The 20,438-nt window shown below is 39.0% G+C and overlaps 1 protein-coding gene across 2 annotated transcripts in view; it reads left to right on the top strand.

The window, feature by feature from the left end:
• IGF2R (insulin like growth factor 2 receptor) overlaps positions 1 to 19,517 on the top strand; it is a 55,825-nt gene extending 36,308 nt beyond the window's left edge. For both annotated transcript variants that reach the window (XM_041423643.1, XM_041423644.1), the window contains exons 27-48: positions 744 to 950; positions 1,302 to 1,432; positions 2,110 to 2,207; positions 3,009 to 3,145; positions 3,742 to 3,932; positions 4,498 to 4,624; positions 4,996 to 5,118; positions 6,101 to 6,363; positions 7,054 to 7,266; positions 8,188 to 8,337; positions 9,362 to 9,523; positions 10,009 to 10,210; positions 10,605 to 10,751; positions 10,875 to 11,109; positions 12,113 to 12,249; positions 12,770 to 12,884; positions 14,257 to 14,403; positions 14,828 to 15,012; positions 15,395 to 15,581; positions 16,600 to 16,764; positions 17,360 to 17,429; positions 17,839 to 19,517. In XM_041423643.1, coding sequence (XP_041279577.1) covers positions 744 to 950; positions 1,302 to 1,432; positions 2,110 to 2,207; positions 3,009 to 3,145; positions 3,742 to 3,932; positions 4,498 to 4,624; positions 4,996 to 5,118; positions 6,101 to 6,363; positions 7,054 to 7,266; positions 8,188 to 8,337; positions 9,362 to 9,523; positions 10,009 to 10,210; positions 10,605 to 10,751; positions 10,875 to 11,109; positions 12,113 to 12,249; positions 12,770 to 12,884; positions 14,257 to 14,403; positions 14,828 to 15,012; positions 15,395 to 15,581; positions 16,600 to 16,764; positions 17,360 to 17,429; positions 17,839 to 18,240 — 3,794 coding nt within the window. In that variant the 3' untranslated portion in view covers positions 18,241 to 19,517. The remainder of the gene's footprint in view (positions 1 to 743; positions 951 to 1,301; positions 1,433 to 2,109; positions 2,208 to 3,008; positions 3,146 to 3,741; positions 3,933 to 4,497; positions 4,625 to 4,995; positions 5,119 to 6,100; positions 6,364 to 7,053; positions 7,267 to 8,187; positions 8,338 to 9,361; positions 9,524 to 10,008; positions 10,211 to 10,604; positions 10,752 to 10,874; positions 11,110 to 12,112; positions 12,250 to 12,769; positions 12,885 to 14,256; positions 14,404 to 14,827; positions 15,013 to 15,394; positions 15,582 to 16,599; positions 16,765 to 17,359; positions 17,430 to 17,838) is intronic.
• Positions 19,518 to 20,438: the final 921 nt, after the last annotated feature.

Here is a 20,438-nt window from a genome sequence, read left to right as displayed (position 1 = left end):
GAGGAATGTTCACAAACTGCTGCTCTGTAGCACATAGTTACTGTGCAGGACACTGGTGACTGAGCTGTGGTTTTGAAGGAAGAAAACTGATGTCTTTAGCTGGGTACCAACATGTGTGATCAAGAAGAGTGTAATGTTCGAGTGATACAATCTGATGATTTTTTAAAAAATTTCAGAATATTGAGCAAAGGGTCACTTTGAGGACTTGAGCAACAGCAAAGTCACTGACATATATCAGCTAATGAGACTCTTGAAACTAGAATTTTCCTAAATCTTCTTTTATATGCATCTTTGTAGATTTGTAAGCTGGAATAAATATTTCCTATGGCTGATTATTTTCTTAACACAGCCAACTTCAGAGCTGTTAAAAGAAGATACAAGACTGACATCTAGGACACCTTTTGCTTTGATCTTGTGACCTTGCTGTTCTTTCCAGATAATTAAGCAAGTTCTGGACTTAGTGTCTCTGAGTTTGTACTTAATCTTCAGCACAGCTGAAGGAAGAACTTGAGACCACTCTGAGGCAGTTTTTGAACTACAGTGTGACTTTCACATCTTGCTTTAGTGGCAGTTATAAAATAAATGTGCCATTTATACTAAGATGGTTCTTCAGTGTCACTGCCTTGAGGTAGCTACTCATTTTTGTGGCCTTATTTGTGCAGTAAGCCATAATTGTCCCCAGTGTATTTGGCAAGGCTAATAGATCTTAAGTTGTTTTTTAAATTGTTAACTTCCTTTTAAAGGAAAAGATTGCCAGGTGAAAGATCCAAGGTATGGTCACGTTTTTAACCTGAAGCCGCTTTCTGGTAAAAACATCAAAGTGAGTACAGATGAGTATGACTACTACTTCAGTGTTTGTGGAGAAATAACAGAACCTTGCAGAACAAAGGGTCGCGGTGTTGCATCGTGTCAAGTAAAGAAGATGGACCCTACTTTTGAAAAAGTAGCAGGTACTGCACTTACCTAAACAAACCTAAGGAGTGGGAAGATTAACCAGGGTGAAGAAGGGTTCTTGCTAATCTAGTATGTCTAATGAGATAGAACACCTCACTGCTTTTGCTCAATGTGCAGATAAAATGTCATATGTGTAGTTACCTTGACACTCAATTATGAACTAGTTCAGCCTTACTGTGCTGGAGTAGTAGTCCCTCAATAACTGGATTGCAAATTTTAGAGGAAGGTTGAGGTCTGTCTATTCTTTAATTGTGCATTTTATTGCTGTTTATGTGAGCCTGTCAGAAGCATTACTGCAGTTGTGTGTTTACTGTAGCTGTTGACTTCTCTCAACTCTTTGCTTCTAGGCTTACGTACAGACAAACTGACTTTCAAAAATGGTCTAATCATGATTAATTACACCAGTGGGGAGAAATGTCATAAAATATATGAACGATCAACTGCTATATTATTCTATTGTGACAAGACTTCATCTGAGGTTAGTTTCAAAACTGTGCTTCCTGTACATACTGTCTTCCAGAATTACTCTTTTTTAACGTATGGAAGGTTAGGGTGAAGAACGTGAACATGCTTGATCATTTGCAGATTAGACAAGTGATTCATAGGTCCTGTGAGGGGAAAAAAGATGAAGAATGTTTTGAATCTCCTGTTTATGGATGGTACCTTTATCATTGTCCAGGAAGATCAGTGCATATTGTTCCTTTAAGGGATGTCTATTATTACCAGAGCTCTTGGAGAAGTTGGGAAGGGATGTTCTTCCATAAATAACAGCTGTTTCTTTGTAAGAAATAAAAGGTAGAAGGTTGAATGTGCAGGAAAGCAGTTATTACATGGCCAGACTAAAATAAGCTGGTTACTTGCTTTTGGCATCTGATTTGTGCTTCCCTTGCTGTTCTTAATCAATTGTGTATAGAATTACTTTTCTCTTCTTATTTCCTGGAGAGGCAGCAATTACTAATCGCTGTCCTTTTATCAGAAGTGTGCATGTGGATAAACTCAGATTTGGGAGAAGCCATGCTTAGCTGGTCAGAGGAATAGTGTGGCTCTAAGACAATATGTGTGTTCTTGGATTTTCCTGAAGCATGACTGAGGCATTTCATTGTTTCCATGTGTCAAAATAAGAAAGCAAATTAATTTCTTATTGTGTTCTTTCAGCCTGTATTTTTGAAGGAAACTCCAGACTGCACCTACATGTTTGAATGGCATACTCAGTATGCTTGCCCACCTGTTAAATCTACTGAGTGCTCCTACAAGTAAGTTGTTTTCACAAAATTAAAATGGAACTGTATGTTGAGAGAGACAAATACAGCCTTCTTGCAATTCAGTGCAACCCTGCCCCTTTAGCTATGTCCAGCTAATGTAGCATTCAGTGCCAATGCCTAGTATTTTAAATAACTTTTGCAATTTGTGCTTCTGAAAACTAATTTAATTGGGAAAAAACCCACAACTTTGAGATTCTTCTGGGGAATAATAAAAGGGAGCTGTTTGATATGTATTTATTGGTGGTTGAATGCTGAGTATGTTAGGTCATTGCAATTGTCTAGTTATTTAACAACAGCTAATTTAAATAAGGCTACAACTGTCTGTTTGGAATTTCCACCAAACAGTGCTTCAGGAAAAATGTCATTTATATCAGTCACAATCAAGTATTAGCTCATTAAGATTGGAGGTGGGGTCAGATGTGGCTAATATTTGGCCCAGAATTTGGACATCTGGCCTCATTATAGGTCTCTACCCTAAGGTAAAACAGTGGACTGTAACTGTGTGTGTGCTTGCCGTGCACTGAAAGCCAACATGCCTGAGTTAAAAGTTGGAATTACTCTTGCATTGGCTGAGAGCTGTGTGCATGTGGACAGTTTCTGTGGGGATAGTTGGGACAGTGATATTATCCCTCTACTGAATTTGAAGTTTCTGGGGAGCACTGCATCTGATGCAGATTTCTTTTCCAGTGCAATACTCTGCTTAGAGTTATCAGGTTGAAATTACTGTAATAACTTAAGAACTGCAACTTTAAAGTGCTGAATTATTTTACATGCCTTTAATCTTTTGTCCAGGGATGACGAAGGAAATTTCTATGACTTTTCGTCCCTGACACGACACAGAGAGAACTGGGAGGCCATTGCTATATCTGCTACTACCCAGAAGTACTACATTAATGTCTGCAGGCCCTTAGTACCCTATAGTGCTACACGTAAGTGCAAAGTACAAATATATTCTTCCTGCAGCTAGGGAAGGCAAGTGGTAGGACAGTACTGCTGGTGGCTGTTCTGAGTGAAATAAATCACAAAGCAAAGTATGCGGAGACAGTGGTATGATTTTAGTACCAGAGGGAAAGGTAGATTGTGAGCCTGATTTCCATCTGTTTAGTGGGTGAGATTCACTAGCAGCTCTTCTCTTGATAGCTTTGGCACCCTCGCTCTTCAGTCCTTATCCAAAGTTTTCTATAGCTCTTAAAGATTAAAATCATCAGTTCAGAATTTTCCTATGGCATCTTCTGACTGACTGTGTTTTGTGCAGTGCAAGGCCAGACTGTAGCCTTCCACTCTGTAGTAGTCTACTTCCCCTGTGGTAGCTGCCACTAGTTTTTGCATTATCTTAAGTGAAGTGAGACAATTGCTGCTAGTTGTGTTTTTTGTGGAAAATGCACCGCAGTGAGTATGGTTTGGACTGTGGCTTGGAGACGGATCAGCGTGATATACCTGAAAGTAGAGTAGTGGACTTTTATTCCAGGCAAGTACACCTTACTAACATTTGGAGTAATAATGCAGTTTTTGTTTATCTGTATAGGTTCCTGCCCTTCTGATGCTGCTGCCTCCCTTGTTGAGGGTACAAAATGTACCAGTCTTGGGGAAGTGGCTGATGGTCCTCGTTGGGAAAATGTCACTTTTATCCTGAAATACATTAATGGAGATCAGTGTCCAGATAAAACTCGGAAGAAAACAACAATATTGCGCCTCAAGTGTGATGAAAACAGAATTGTGAGTGGGTTCCTTCTGCTGGGATTTTATGTGTTCATGCGAGCAGAAGGATTTACAGTACATGAATTTTAGATGCTGAGCAATTTTAAGAGGTTGTTTTGTACACTCTTAGCACAAATTTTGTCATCTATAATAGGTTCAGATCATCTGCTTACATCTTGAAGATGAATGTAGTGCAGGTTGGGAAGTGTTTCAAGTAGTAAATAATGCTATTGGCTGTGTAGCTCTTAATTCTTGCACATCTGTATGCCTTGCCATTAAGTACTCTTCCATTTGATGAGATTTGAATTGCATTTTGGATTTTCTATTACCCTAGGCTACCTTTAGCTCTCCTGTCATTAATTTTATTTCTCCTGATAATGATTCTGTACTGTTGTGTATTTGAAATAATCACAGTTGAATACTCTGTCCTTGGATTAATTCAGTGGACTATGATCATCTGTCAGGTTTTAGGACTGGTGTTTGAACTGAGGTCAACTACAGGCTGTAGGGATAAACCTGTTAGCATGAAATCTTACATTATCACTCTACAAAGATGTTGCTCTCTCCACCTTTTTCTGTCTAGGAATCAAAGCCAGAACTTATAACTGCCATTGAAGATTGTGAATATACCTTCTTATGGTTTACTGCTGCTGCATGTCCTCTTAAAAGCAACGTGCAAAATGACTGTCGAGTAACCAATCCTTCAACAGGTAAGGAGGAGGCCTCAGGGTTTTGTATGTGGAAGAGGCTGCTGGAAGCAGCACTGCTGTGTTTGTGTTCTTGAGGGACTTTACTAATAAAGGGTAGTGTGACACATCCTCTGGATAGTGACTAACAAGCTTAGTGATGGTAGAAATCTCTTGTACTGCAATGTTGCTTGGAACAGAAATAGTTGGTAGTTCAAAACTAGTTTTTCCTCTGTTAATGTGAATAAGTAACTGTTTGCCTTTCTAAGCTAGCAGGCAAATAGGGTCTGGTTAACCTTCCTACTAAATTAAGTTATTGAAAGCTTATAATACAAAGAAATGTCTTGATTTTGAATCTGAATAAGAGATTAAATTGTTCCTTGATCTCTCTATAGGCCACCTCTTTGATCTGACATCTTTAAAGCGAGAATCTGGCTATACCATCAGTGATTCACACAACAGAATAATTGAGCTGAATGTTTGTGCTGAAGTTAAAAGTTCATGTGCTAATGGAGCTGGTAAGCAACTTATCCTCTCTGGTGCTGTAATCATTGACTATAGGATAACCAAAAGAAATGCTTATGCTCAAGTTTACTGTAAAATGTGATGTTTCACTGCAAATGCAGCAGGAGTGAAGGGAACAGCTGGTGGCTGTACTGACTAGGAGAAGAACTTAAACTGTCTTAGGAAATGAGGCCATATATTTTTACCCAACACCATTCACATGGGCTCACTTCAAGTCCCAGTCCCTTTAGTTTCTAATGAATGGACATGAGGGCAGGAATGTAGTTGTCTCTGCTGCATGTCTTCAGTGCTGTGAAAATGGAGACATTACAATCTTGCAGCTAGAGTGAACTTCATAGTGCTGCATTGCTGTAATACATCTGCACTGGGCTTTGTGTCTGCACTTTAAACCTTTGCCAATCCTCTTTGTAGCTTTCTGTTTTGTTCTGGGTGCTTCTGAAACATCAGTAGGAGTTAACTTTCTGCTTAGTTAACTGGTTTTATAGCTGCTTTATTGCAGGTTGAATGACTAGGTCTTCTGTCAAATTGAATATGAAATAATACTTAAGCATCTTAGATGCTAAAATAGGAGTATTTCTTGTAGTGAAAATTATTTTTGTGGAGTTAGAAGAAAATATTGGATTGATTTGGTTTTTAAGAGGCATCTTAATAAAATTATATGTAATCTCTCTGACATTTTGTGTTAATTGCTTGATTTCCAGAGAAGTGATAAGCAAACACTGCTCTGTGGCTGCTTCAGCATGTATAGGTGTAGTACGTTCAGCTGGTTGATGAAGCAATAAAGGCAATATTTGGTGCAGTTCAGCTCAGTTTGATGGCAACTCCAGATGCTGTGGCAAAGCCATTCTTTCTTAGGAAAATTAAAGTGATGCAAAAATCTTAAGATTCCTGCTGTTTATGTTGTATGGTGCAATTTTTGAGGGCAGTTGCATCAGACTTCATCTGTTTTCTTAATTTTTCTTTTTTCCATTTTAGCTGTCTGCATCACAAGTGGCCGAAAACCAGTTAATGCTGGAAAACAGAGTAAAACTTTAAGTTATAAAGATCAGGTGTTAAAGCTTGTGTATGAAGATGGAGATCCTTGCCCTGCAGACCCTGCACTGAAGCATAAAAGCTATTTTAGCTTTGTATGCAAGTCTGATGCTGGAGATGAGAGCCGGCCTGTTTTTGTGTCTTTTGATGAGCAGACGTGCACTAGTTACTTCTCTTGGCATACTTCCTTGGCTTGTGAAGAAGAGGTAAGAATTACTTCTGTAGAAAACACTCGTGGGGCTTAAAATTTTTGAGGGGGTTAGCTATAATAGCAGTATATTTTAAACTCCTTGAGGGAAAGGCTTCTTCTGATCCCTTTTTTCATAGTGACCCAAGCTATTTCAGTGTGATGATATCTAGACAGTGACAATGATTATTTGTCCTGAAATTTAATGGTAATTTTGTTACTTACTACTTTTCCAGTATCTAAAGAATAGATTTATCAAATTCCTCATAGGCTCTCAGTAGGTTTAGGCATGTTAAGAGTGTGTGAAATTGATTCAGAGGAAAGGTAGTACTCAAGCCATCAACTTGCAAAACGCTAACTTTACATTGTCGTAATGTTATAACCTGGCTAGTTATAGGTGGTGGTGCAGATGAGGAGAGGAAGGCATGGGGCCTGATCTGAGGAAGTCATAGTGACTATGTATGCTGGAGTATGTGTGCCAGAGCTTTGAATTGGTATTGTTCTGATAGGGACTCCATTCCATAAGAATGTTTAAATGATCAAGGTTTTTCATATGCTACTTGTAGGTGCTTAGTATCTATAGACAAGTAAAAATTATAACAAATGCTGCTTTACTTATATTTGAAACTTTTAAATGTAGCCATGCTTCTGGCCCCAAGAAGGATGTTTGTCAGTTAACCAAAGCAAGTGAAAATGTACCTTCTTGCAGGTGAAGTGCTCAGTAATGAATGACAGTTCCATTATTGACCTGTCTCCTCTGATCCATCGCACCGGGTATTATGAGGCATTTGTGGATGAAGATATTACAGATGTTTCTCCAGATTTCTACATCAACATTTGTGAGCCTCTCAATCCTATCAAAGATGTCAATTGCCCACCTGGAGCAGCTGTTTGCATGGTTCCTGTTAATGAATCACCAATAGTAAGTGCTATGCCAAGAATCACTGAAATGTGCATTTCCTTAATAGTCTAATATACTATCCCTGCCTAGAGACCCGATTTGAACCAGAGGCTTGACAGTGGATTAAAGAAAGGGAATGCAGAACCAAAATCTCCTCTGCAAAGTCCCCTTTTATTGCTTTTCCCTATGAAGAAGTGTTTTCCTATACTGAACCCCAGTGGACTTTTTTGGATGTCAGAAGATTGAATACAGTGATAAATCTAAAAAATTGCTACAGAGAATTTTTTTTTCACATAGTGGAAAAGAATTTTCGTGCCAAATATGGACATTGTCTAGGACATTCTGATTTCCATTCTGTGGCTTGATTGATCTTGTGATAGCCTGTTGTAACTGGAAGCAGTCTAGATGCTAGTATGCTTCAAAATGCACTTAGGTGATCTATGTAAGAACATGACAGCTACATTAGTAGCAAGCCTGTTACAGAGGATTGACTGACTTGTCTGTGTCATTACCTTGAGAGATCTATGTTTTGTCTTTTGAGGACTTGTTTACAAGCTCTAGAATATAGATGTAAAAAGCTGTGATTGTTTTCCACAAATTTCCGTAGTCATCTAAGGATCTTATCCCATTGTCAATGCTATTTTTAAGTGATGTGTTGGTAATTTGGTACATTGATGTAAAGAAGAATCTACCTCTAAGAGGCAGAAACTCCATGGCTTTTGTCAGACTCAGTGAAAAACTGTTTTGAGTTGCTCAACATGTGTTTTGTTAGGATTGAAATGTAATGGCTGTTCTTTGACTACAGAATGCAGTTTTTGGAAGGGCAGTAGTTGTGCTCCCATGTAAACGAAATAGATGAATCTGAATTGATCGGAATCTCTGGGCTTATCTGGAATCTAGGTGTATCCTGTAATTCTATTAATATATATTTTTGCTTTGTAGGATATTGGTCGTGTTACTGAACCTCCCCAGTTCAATAAGGCAGTAAATGAAGTTTATATCACTTACAACAGCACTACTCCTTGTCAGATAAACAATGGATTGAACTATACTTCTGTTATTGCATTTCACTGTGGCCAAGGAACTAGTCTGGTAAGACATCTATTAAACTTAGGTTGATATTGGAGTGTAATGGAAAGTGGGTAGTAACTGGTGTTAGCTTTGCTTGAAACTAAGTCATAGATTTGTTTCTATAATGTATGGATGGACTGTCTTCAAGAAGAAATATCTTATTTGTTCTCTTGACTGGCCAAAATTTTATTGAGTGCATGAACTTTAAGCTTGAGAATAACAGGTTCTGATGATTTCAATCATCAGATTCCACAGAAGTAATGTAATGATAACTTATTGCTGACATTAAACTTAATGCTGTATTGCACCTCGTTTAGATCCTAAAGTTTGTACTTGTACCTCAAGCTAACACAAGAACCAGTGTAACTGTACAGGTATTACTGTGAAGTGTTCCTCCTATGCTGTAACCTTTTCTATAATCACACACAACTTAAAAAATTTGCAATTGGCTACTTATATTTTTATTTTGTGTCAGCACCTGGGCACTAAATTGAATTTGCGTGGTGATGTGAATTTAACGCTTCTTGAATTTTTTTTAATGCCTCAACAAACTGTAGAGAAGCACTTAGATATGTTTGTCAAACTAGAGTGTTCTGAAGGTCATGAAACCATTTTCCATCAACGTAGGGCATGAACTGAAACTTGAGGTAGCTCTGAATATTACGCATACTAATACTTCAGTTTAAAACATGATAAAGTATACAGTATTCTCTCTAAACCTTAAATCAGTGAAGTCTCTTAACATTCTCTGTCATCAAGAAGCACAGCCCTCACGCTATTGCCGATTGCAACTGTGCTGAACATCAAAATCTCAACCCTAATTAAGAAGAAAGCTTGTGTACCTTTACTGTTTTGTTAAGCTAGGTAGAATGTACTTTCCTTGAAAGTTTCTTTGGTACTGGTTGCAATATGGTGTTTGTCCTACAACTGATGAAATCTAGCCATGGTAATAACAGAGATTAACTACTGGGGAAGGGGGAAAGTGCAGAGACAGCAACAAACTCTCCAAAAATTAAATGTGTCTTCCTGTGTTCTTTGGTAACAGGGTAAGCCAAAGATGATAAGGAAAATTGACTGCACATTTGTGTTTGAGTGGGAAACTCCACTTGTGTGTCCTGATAAAGTGAAAACTTTAGGCTGCTCTGTGATTGATGAACAGCTACACTATACGTTTAACCTGTCCAGCCTTTCTGGAAGATCATTTGAGGTAACGCCTTCTTAGGGTGTGACATTTATTTATCTTTTTATTTATAATTGCCTATTGCTATCAACATTTTAAAACTGCAGGAGGGGTTTCTTCTAAGCATTCTGTGTGAGAAAAGGCTGAATTGTGCTGTGGTCAGTATCGATACTTGTTTGGCTTTTGACAGAGGGAATAATATTAGAGAGTATAACATTTTAATATTTTTGAGAGTGAAGTTAATGGACACAGTGATGGGTAAGGAATGAAAAATCTTCACATTTGACAGGATCTTGGATGAGGAAGTAGGTCTGCTGAACATATTTTATCTGTGGTCCTGTGTGGTTTATCTACAGTTTTGTCATATTAAGGAAGGCCAGACTTGCAAAATTAGTTCTCTCTTCCTCCTGCATTATGCAAGTGCTGCCTGAGACTTGGTTTTATGAAGCGCTTGTGTGATTTTGTAAGTACTGACTCTAGACTTGCTGTGATGCTTCTGATTGTCTACACAGGTATTTTCTGGATCCAACAATTACCACATTGGTGTGTGCAGTGTAGGCTTGCCCCAGGGAAAATGCAGAGATGGGGCAGTGTGTCTGACATCTAAAAGTGGTGTGTCATCTTTTGGAAACATAAAGGAAATGAGACTGGACTATAGCCACCAGGATGAAACAGTCATCTTGCAATATACAGGAGGCGATCGGTGCCCTCCAGGTGAGACTGAAGCAGGCCCATTCTTTATGTTCAAAACTTGTCAGGATATTTTTCCCTTAAAATAGGAGGTTTTGTTGTGACAGTAAGCAACCTAGATTTTACATACACCAATAGAACCATGCAGTTTTGCTAAATCACAAGTGTCCTACTAATCTGCAACATCAACATGCATCTCCCTGGAAGAGACAGCACAACTTTTCTGTAGGGATGATTGTAGCTAATTGTATGCTACATCTGGTTTTTTAATTGGGTTTAAAATCAATGTTTCAGTATTTCTGTTGTTTGCCACTGACCTTTCTTCAGTACTGAAGTACAGGCTTTGAATAAGGTTCTGAATACGGATACACCTCTATTCTGCCATGTGTAGTTATGAGATTATACCTTTCCTTCTCAGTGACTGAAAAGGGAGAGCTCTGTGTGTTCCCCTTCAAGTACAAAGGGAAGACCTATAAGGAATGTATTACAGAAGGGAAGAATAAACCATGGTGTGCTACAACTGAAAACTACCAGGGAGATGAAAAGTGGGGATTCTGTAGTAGCAGTAAGTACTTCATATGCTTTATGTACAAGGATGTTAGCTAACACACAGATTTATCTGCACTAAAGTCCATACATGCCTGCAAGCCTCCTGTAAATTACACTTTTTTAACCTTTCCCCTTACAGCAACTGCAAGAAGGGAATCTACCATTATCTTTACATGTGACGAAAATGCTGGTGTTGGGAGCCCGTACCTTCTCAGTGAGACTCTTGGTTGTGCTGTGACATTTGAATGGAAGACTCAAGCTGTTTGTCCTCCCAAGAAAATGGAGTGCAAGTTTGTCCAAAAACACAGAACCTATGACTTGAGAATGCTCTCTTCCCTGACAGGATCATGGATCTTTTTCCACAATGGGAACTCGTGAGTAATGTGCAACTCACAGGGAGCAGCTTGATTATCAGTAAAGTTGTAATGTGACATAGAATTTCTGTTTAGTCCCTGCTCAGTGTCTTAAAACTGTCAGTGCTTAACACTTCATATAAATAAAAAAAAACTGAGACAAGAATCCATTTTATCTGAAGGGACTGAGTAATCATATTCTTCATTCTCACTCTTTCCCTCTATTGGTAACCCTTTTTAAGGGACAAATATGTCTAAACTAAAAGCTACTTAAAAACTTAATATTTCAACTGCTATCTTAAAAATGTAATTTTGTTGTTTAAATGCTTTTTTTTTTGTTTCTTAATCTTGTTGAAGCAAAGTCTTAATTACTTAGTTGCTTTCTTTTTACTCAAATGTATAACTTTTTTTTCTGATGTTTTACTGCGGCTTTTCACTCATATTCCTTGATATATTAGCCTAGTGGGAAATGTGGATGTGAGGAAGTCATCAACCTCTCCTGCCTCCCTCCTCCAGCTAGGAAATAGAAATTAACTGGGCGAGGATGACAGCATCTAATTCTAAACTTAGGATAAGCTGTGGAGTAGCAAAACGCTTCATTCACCACCTTGCCAGCAGTTCTCTGCTCTAACATAATCTGAGCTGGCATAACTCTGAGGAGATGCTGAATGTAGGGTAGTACTATAACTTCTATAAATGAAAAAACTTCAGGATATTTCTTGACTCTCTTCCAATTTCTAGTCTGGATCTAGGTCAAAATTAACTAGTCACCTAATCTGGTAAATGAGCAGTTTTATTTTTTGCACGCTCTTGTCCTTAAAAATGATAGTTAGAAGTAATCTGCCAGACCTTAGTACATGTTTTAGTCTGTCAGCTAATTTAAGATTTAGTTTCTTGCAACCTAACTAACTTGCAACCTAACTAACTTCCCACAAAGATTCTAAAGTTTCTAAAGATGTGTATCACGTCTTCAGTTTAGCCTAAATGAATTTTAAAGAAGTTTTGTCTTCCATGTTCTGTATAGGTACTACATGAACCTCTGTCAGAGGGTACATGAGGGACCCACAGGCTGCCCTGAAAGAGCCAGTATTTGCAGGAAAAGCTACAATGGAGATGTTCAAGTTCTTGGACTTGTTCATACACAGAAGCTGAATGTGACAGGTAGAGTTACTTTTTCTTCCTGTGGAGAGCTAGAGACTAAAGGTTTAAATCTTACAGCTTGGCTGTAGTAGTTTTTAAATTATACTGAAGCCTTTATATTGAAATATTTTTATCAGTGAATCTTCTGTTTCAAAAAACAAAATGTGATGTTTAAGGCATGAGAAAACATCAAAGCAAATAAACAGTGTTGTCATTAAAGCTTTAAGAAATTAATTATCTATCTGAATATAAAGAAATACTTTTATTACAGTCAGAATACCCAAACACTGGCACAGGTTGTCTCAGGAGATTGTGAAGTTTCCTGCCTTGGAGGTATTCAAAGGCTGTCTAGACATAGTCCTGGACAGCTGGCCCACATGACCCCACTTGAGCAGGGGGTTTGGACCAGATGACCTCCAGGGATCCCTTCCAACCTCAGCCAAGCTGTGATTCTATAGTTGTGAGAGGGCAAAGGAGCAAAGGAAATTTCTGACAGCTGCTTACAAAAACCTTTTGTCACCATTTTTTTTTTTTCTTCTAGGTGATACAGTGTATATTAGTTATACCAGTGGGCAAGAATGTAGGCAAAATAAGAAAGTAACAACAATTATAGAACTGAAATGTGCAAGAACAGTTGGCATGCCCATGCTGCAGAGGTGAGTGATAAATGTACATACCACTGATCTTCACAGCTGATTCTTTTGTACCTCTCCAGTAAACTCTTAAATCTAAGGACAGCGACTCTGCTCTGTTGGACAGTCTGTAAAATAATCCATGGTCTCTACTTGCAAGGCATAGGATCTTTGGAGTTTGTGCAGTTGTTCATTTTCATAAACATCATATTTTGTATTTATCCTAAAATTTCTGGGAAAAAAAAATTACGCATTCTGCTTCTGTGTTAGATCAGACAGTGGCTCAGATGCTGTTGTGTTCAGTGTCAGTAGTCAATGTCATTGTACAACCACTCTTAACTCTGTTCAAAATCTGTGTATTAAAGAACGTTTTCTGCAGGTTTGAGCTAATAAAGCATGGTTTATTTCTGCTTCAATACAGTGTATTTAACAAGAAGCTCTCTAAAATAAGGTATATGTGCATGATCACAAATACTAAGAAAGGTTGAGGACTTTTTGCTTTCCCTTGATATTATTAACACTATATTGCTTGCAGAATTGGAAAACTGAACAAAATGCTCTGTGTGAGTCAAAGAACTAGACAGCAAAGTCTGACTAGCAGTCATGGTTTAGGAATGGTATTCTCTAAGTCAGTGCTCCCACTGAAACTACACGCTGCTTGTTCCCCCCTTTCCCCTTCCGAGGGCTGGAGAGGAGACGTGTGGGGGGCACAAAAGGCGCAGATCATGGGTTGAGATAACACAATTTACTGGAAACAAATGAGATAAGAAAGAAACAGTACCAGCAATGCTACCAGTGGCAGAGGGTACAAGAAGGAGCTGAATGATTCGAACAAGACAATGATACATGGCTGGGGTCCCTGTGCCATGCTGTGCTGGCACAGGAGGGACCCCTTCTCCCTAGAAAAGATGTCCTTCCCCCTGTCCCTAGCAATGATGTGAGCTGGTATAGAATAACCTCTGGGTCCTGGCCATGGCCCTTCCTGGCTACTGCAAAAATACTACCCTGTCATGGCCAGAACTAGGACACTAGCTTATACCTCTTGTTCTGCTTAAATAAAAGGCACGTTTAACATGCTGCAGAAAAGCAGCCTGATGTGTTTGCTAGCTAAAATATATCAATAAAACCCTTTGATACACTGTGGGAATTCTGGAATTTTCAGTAGGAAGTTCAGGTGCAGCCAAGTCTTCTAACATCACAAAACTGCAGAAAAATCCAATGTAATTCTTCAGGTAGCTTTTTTTGAGTGCTGCTTGTCTATTTTAGCTTACTCTAGATGTGATACTTAGGCAGGACATTGTCACATGTGGGTTAGCAGTTGTCTTTTCCTTTTCTCAAGATACCAAAAACTTGTTACTCTTTCCTGGAATGATCAGCTTTACCTTTTATTTGGTAGGTTTGATGAAGAAAACTGTGCTTACTACATCACATGGGACACACGTGCAGCTTGTGCTGTGAAGCAGCAGGAGGTGGAGGTGGTGAATGGAACAGTCATTAATCCTGCAACTGGGAAAAACTTTTCTTTAGGGGATGTTTATTCCAAGTGAGTAAAAAAAAACCCGGAACAACAGAATGGTAGAAGTAGTTACCTTTCTGGAGAAGATGGCTAAACTGTGCCATTTATCATAGCTGCAGAGCACACCAGATGGTTCTCACAGTCAGTAGTGTATATGAGCCACTGAATTATGCTTTTATCTTCATACTGTCTTAAACCTTTGAAGGTATTTACATGTTCACTCACACATTGAAGGCAGTATAGCTGGAAAAATCAGCTTCCTGTGCTTGTTATTTCTACTTTGGGGAGGAAGCCACAGTCCTGCATCTTTTCTGGTTGCTGAATCGATCATTCAGCTTGCTCTGGAATCAGCCAGTGATGGCATCTACCACTCTTGCCAGTCTTATGTCTTGGGAATAACCCCAACCTGTGAGTTTAGGCTTAAGAATAGATTTTTCCTCTGTTTCCTCAGGTTGTACACAGCTTCTGGTGATGTACGGACAAATGGTGATAAATATGTGTATCAAATTCAACTTTCTGGTATAACAAACTCAAGTTCCCCAGAATGTTTTGGAGCAAACATCTGCCAGGTGAAAACCAATGAACGGCGTGTTCGGAGAGTTGGTTCTGCCAGAAATGCCAAATATTATGTTGATGGTAAGTACATGCTCATGTACCAGACAGAACTGCTTGATACTCTGTGAATTGCTTCATCAGAAAATGGTTCTTGGTTGACAACATCTATGCCAATCCATTTCTGTAAAGCTATCCCAAGTCTGTCTAGCATAATTTAGTTGGTTTTTTTTTGTTTTCTTTTTGCTGTGTAAGCTCAGTTGCTAATATGGCTTTAATAGGGGTTAGGGCTTGACACTTGAAGACTGAAAGACTTGAAGTTGGAAGACTTTCATCTTCTGTTTTCATCTGTGCTCATGCTGCATAAGCAATGATTTCCTTTAGCTAGCTACTTTTTTTTTTTCCCAGGGTCTAGTGTTTACAGATTGTTCTCAAGGAAGTAAACTATTTTTTCTTCTCATTGTAGATGATGATTTGGATGTCATATTTTCATCTGACTCCAGATGTGGTAAAGATAAATCAAAGTTTGTGTCTTCAACCATTTTCTTCCACTGCAATCCAGAAGAAAAGGAAGGCATCCCTGAATTCCTTCACGAGACAGCAGATTGCCAGTATTTATTTACCTGGTACACATCTGCTGTATGTCCATTAATGTGAGTAGACAACTGTTTCCTGAAAGCAGCTTTTGTCAGCACTTCTCAGAAAAAGGCTTTTTTGTATTTATTTGTCACAGTGATTGGGAAAAGGGGAAAAGCTAAAAAATCAGTAGGCTTATAGATAAATTGATGATCATGTATGCAGTCTTTGGCACATGACTGCTAAATTAAAGCTTGCCAAACTGATCTGGATCTAAAGCTGGAGAGTCACAGTGGAATTAATATAATTGTTTTCACTAAGTAAAAGCTACTGTAGCTGACAGAACCTGATGTTTCCTGTTGCTGAGAGGAGCAGACAGTTTATGGGTGAGGTGTTTGGTCCCCCTTGCCTTGCTGTCTGGAAAATTTTGAAGCTGTGACAAAGACTGGCCTTCCCCTCTATCTGCCCACTTCTTTAGTCTGGAATGGAAAATCATTACAGGTCTTCAAGGAATAATGAAGCATTTCTGCAATTAAATACGATCAGCTAATATACTGATTAATGAGGGGACAGTGTTAAAAGGGGAGTGTCTGTATCTAGGTGCTTACAATGTTCTTGACAGGTAGGCAGCCTCACTGTGAAAAATGGAGTGACTACTTCTGGGAGTGTTTACTTTCTGGCTGCTAGCTTGAAAGCACAGACCAGCTCTTGATTCTGATTTAAATCTGTTGAGGAAGTTTGGTGTGTGAAGAGCCATAGTCAGATGAGAGGTAGATAATTTCCGTAGCTGTTGCAGCTTGCTCATGTGCAGATTTGGTTCTAAAACAGCAGCTTTATAACTGCTGCTGTATAAGCTCCGCTGTCTTGACTGTAGTTTCATGCACTATTTGATAGCATACTGGGATGTAGGCACAGTACATACATTTGTGTTTTTCAAGTTGTTTTTTACTTAGATGAAATCCCCTACATTCAGTTCATGCCGCTATTAGGTGGGAATGACAGGATGGTGTGGCATGTCTTCTTTTAATCTGCTGTTTCTAATCCAGTTTAAAACAACTTATCAATAGATCTTGTCTTTTCAATTTACACTGCTAGATCAACCAATGATCCAGGAAACAATCAGCACCAGACAGATGAGGAGACCCAAATGCATAAAGGTCTTTCAAGGAGAAGCCAGGCTGTTGGTGCTGTGCTTAGTGTCCTCCTGGTTGTTCTCACTGCGTGTCTCATAATCTTGCTGTTCTACAAAAAAGAGAGGAGGTAAGAAATTAAGAGGCTTTAGAAGTTTCTTTGTCAGGACTTGGTTTTCTGCCAGAAATGAAAGGGGAATAGTAAGCTTTAGAGATTTGGGTTCTGTTTTTCAGTTGGCAGCATTAGCTGTCAAACTGCTGGCTCCTTTGAATTCTCCGTTACTATCTGAAGGCCCATGTAAAGAGGGCTGAGGTGTACAGTTGAGTTGGTCTAGTGTCTCTTGTGGGCAGCTGCTAATTCAGGAGCATAAAACAGTATGGCAATATTGTTAGTATTTAATATCCCTCCACTTTCATGGATTCAGACTAGATCCATACAGTGGTGTCAGGGAAAAAGTGCAAGTCCTGCTGTTCCTCTGCTTTTCAGATTTTTGGTTCAGTATGAAGGCCAGAGGGGTTTCAGAACAATCAGCCTGAAGCTGTAGCAAGGGGGAAGATGTACTTTATCCCTTACTGGATTTTGATAGAGTGGTTCAGGGTCAGTGTGATAGTTTGTACCTCATTTGTTGACATGCTTTATGTTGATGGTAAAATTCCAGTGAAGAAAAGTGAGGGCTAATAAGTGGATATAGTGTTCCTAATGTAGTATTCTTTTCTTTGTTTAGGGAAATTGTAATAAACAAGATAACAAACTGCTGCAGAAGATCATCTGGTGTTTCCTACAAATACACAAAGGTACCACAGTGACAAAATGAAATTTGTTTCCTGTCAAGTTTTCTTAATATGAAGCTTTTGTTAATAAATAAATAACCCTCTTAATTCCTAATTCCTTTAGTGCATGTAAACCATATGGCGTGGCATCAGGAAAGCCACATGGCTGATCTAAATATATATATTTATATCGTGAAGTGGGAAAGGAAGATAGAGTTGAGAAAATGAAGAGCAGTCCATAAATCACCAATTAACACGTAAATGTACAAGAAGAGAACAAAGTCTGTTTCAGCACAGTGAAAAGTGATGCTCTTGCAGTGTTTGCTCTCTCAGCTACCTTAAATCAAGGCCATGCACGCTCCCCGCCTGGGGAGATCAGTGTGTGTGTCAGTCTGGAGTGGCAGCTGCATTCTCCTCTTTTCTTTTCTTGCAGATAAACAGTGAAGAAGAAGCTAATGAGAATGAGACAGAGTGGCTTATGGAGGAAGTTGCAGCACCAAATCCAAGAACAGCAAAAGGAGGGCAGGAGAATGGTCACATTGCTACCAAGTCTGTTACATCTGAAGCCCTTACCTCTCTCCATGTGGATGACCTGGACAGTGAGGATGAAGTGTTAACCATTCCAGATGTAAAGATTCAAACAGGAAGAGGACTAGACAAGAGCAAGCACCCACAAAAGAAGCCACACAGTTTTGGCAGTGATAACAAATCTTATTTACTGAACGGAGGAAAGGAAACAAAAGCAATAGCAAGGCCAGGCCAGCATCAGGCACAGAACTCTACAAATACAGCATCATTTCATGATGATAGTGATGAGGACTTGTTGAATATTTAATAACCCTTCTTGTGCCTAATCAAATATATATAGAGAGATTATATATAACAGGACAACATTTCCAACCAAATATGAGGACTTCAGCCTGAAAGATTTTTCTGAATTTTGCCTTTAACAAGAAACCATTGAAAAGGGAAGAAGAGAAAGATTTCTTGATTGTTTACAATGATCTGTTCAGTAATGACTGGATTTCTGACATCCAGTTGGCTGAGTTAGTTGACTCTCTCTAGCCAGGACACTTTTTTTTTTTTTTTTAAGTCTCAGCATAGATGTTAAATGCTTGCTTAAAAAAGAAAAACCTTTGAAAGGAAAAGATTAAGGCTCAGTGAAGCCCCTGGCTTCTGAGACTCAAGTTATCAGACTACTATCGTTTTAACTCCTTGTATTTATTGATCCTCACTACTCAGGTTTGCTTAATAGTAACATGTTCTTCCTGCCGGCAGGGTATTCTTCTATGGGCTCACCCATTGTGAGACAAGGAAAAGTATAACTTTTGTGTGTTGGGATGATTTGATGTAAATTTTGGAACTGGTCTAATTTATCCTGTAAATTTGAATATCCATTCTAATTTAAACAGATCATTGGTTCAAAGGTATGGACTGAAAGGTACAATTCTGTATAGCTTTAGCCTGAAATGGTTGCTGTTCTTCGCATGGTATTTTTTTTTTTGGTACTAGTCATATGACTGACTTCATCAGTATTTGCCTAAGCAGCTGACAAGCACCCAAAGATTTTTTTTTCCTTGATTATGGCTGGACTAGGCCAGCTGCACAGAGAACCAGACTTTTCAAGGACGTAGAAGCAGAGTTCCTATGTCTGCACTACCCAGTTTGTCATCACCAAGAAAAACCCAAGGACTAGAGGAGCTCTAGTCTGCATAATGCCTCTCTCTGGTATTAATTTCAAGAAAATAAATTTGGGCCAATATTTTCTGATAGCCTAATTTCTAGTCTGTATGCTATGATCTTGGCCATGGCCATTGATTTGAAATGTTGCTGGTAATAAATGCAAGTCAGTTTTTCTCTAGCAGTCTTGCTCCTCTCCAGGTGTTTCTTAATTAAATTATGGACAATATTAGGGTTTCAAAGCATTGTACAAGAACATGCATTGGTCAGAATTTTTTGAAACTTTTTGTTGTTCCTTTTGGCTGGCATATTCAGTTTCAACAATGGTTTCTTTTTATAAAAACTCCATTTTGAATGAAAATAGTGTAATATAAAGTATTCAGCAATTTCAATAAAAGATATGAAGTGGGTATTCCAAATCCCACATCTCAAGTCTGGAATCTTTCTTGCACTGTTCTGTATGCTGCTTACCAGCCTGGTGAGGCCCTGTCCTGCTGTGATGGATGCCTCAATCATGTCACTCAAAATGAGAACCAGTGTTTGATAACAAAGATCAGAATATATAGGTAGGCCCTGGTGTTGTATTTGTTTTTTAATCAGGCTTGGGTATTAGTTTTGTATTGTTACCAGTGGAGCTGGTAAGTCAGTTTGGCTTAAGCTGCATGTTTTCAAACTTAAATCAGCATTTTTCATATTTATAATTAGGAGAGCTTGGAGAAGTGGGAGGTTTGATGGTGTATTTTAAGTGCTGTCTTTTATCATTACAACAGTTCTCTCAATGCATGTCAGAAAGTTCTGCTTTCCTTGCCCAGGTCATCAAGGCTGGCATTTTGGAGTTATTTGCTCCATGAACCAACTGCATGAAATTATTTCTCCTGTGTAAAATCACATTGGTTTGGGCTGTGCCTAGCAAGGCTTAGGTAGAACAGAGCTACTCTGTCTGGGGGTGCTTATCTGAGCAAAAACAATGTTATAATTTGCTTCTGACAGCAGTGAGTGACTTCAGTGCCTGGTCTTGGAACTATTGCCCACTTTTTACCCAGGCTTTTATAGGTAGCCTGGCTGAATCTTACCTCATAGAGAGCTGGATGCATAACCAGCTTCACCAGACTATTTTCCCCAGAAGAATGCTCTACTTAACTGTATGGAGGGACAAAGGGTTATGAGATGGCTGGGCCAGGAGCAGAAGCCTTGCCAGATGGCAGCACGACTCCTTGGGAAGTGTCCCTAAGAAACCCACCTGCCTGGCAGAGGCCACACAGCCCCCTCTGGGCTGGCTGCAGAGAGGATGGTGGGAAATAAGGAAAACTGGCCCAGTCTGGATCAAACTTCTGTAGTTCAAGGTAAACTTTT

This window comes from Onychostruthus taczanowskii, unplaced genomic scaffold, assembly GCF_017590055.1.
Source record: "Onychostruthus taczanowskii isolate IOZ18803 unplaced genomic scaffold, ASM1759005v1 scaffold8, whole genome shotgun sequence".
Taxonomy (NCBI): Eukaryota; Metazoa; Chordata; class Aves; order Passeriformes; family Passeridae; genus Onychostruthus; species Onychostruthus taczanowskii.
This window is presented reverse-complemented; position numbering and strand designations above follow the sequence as displayed.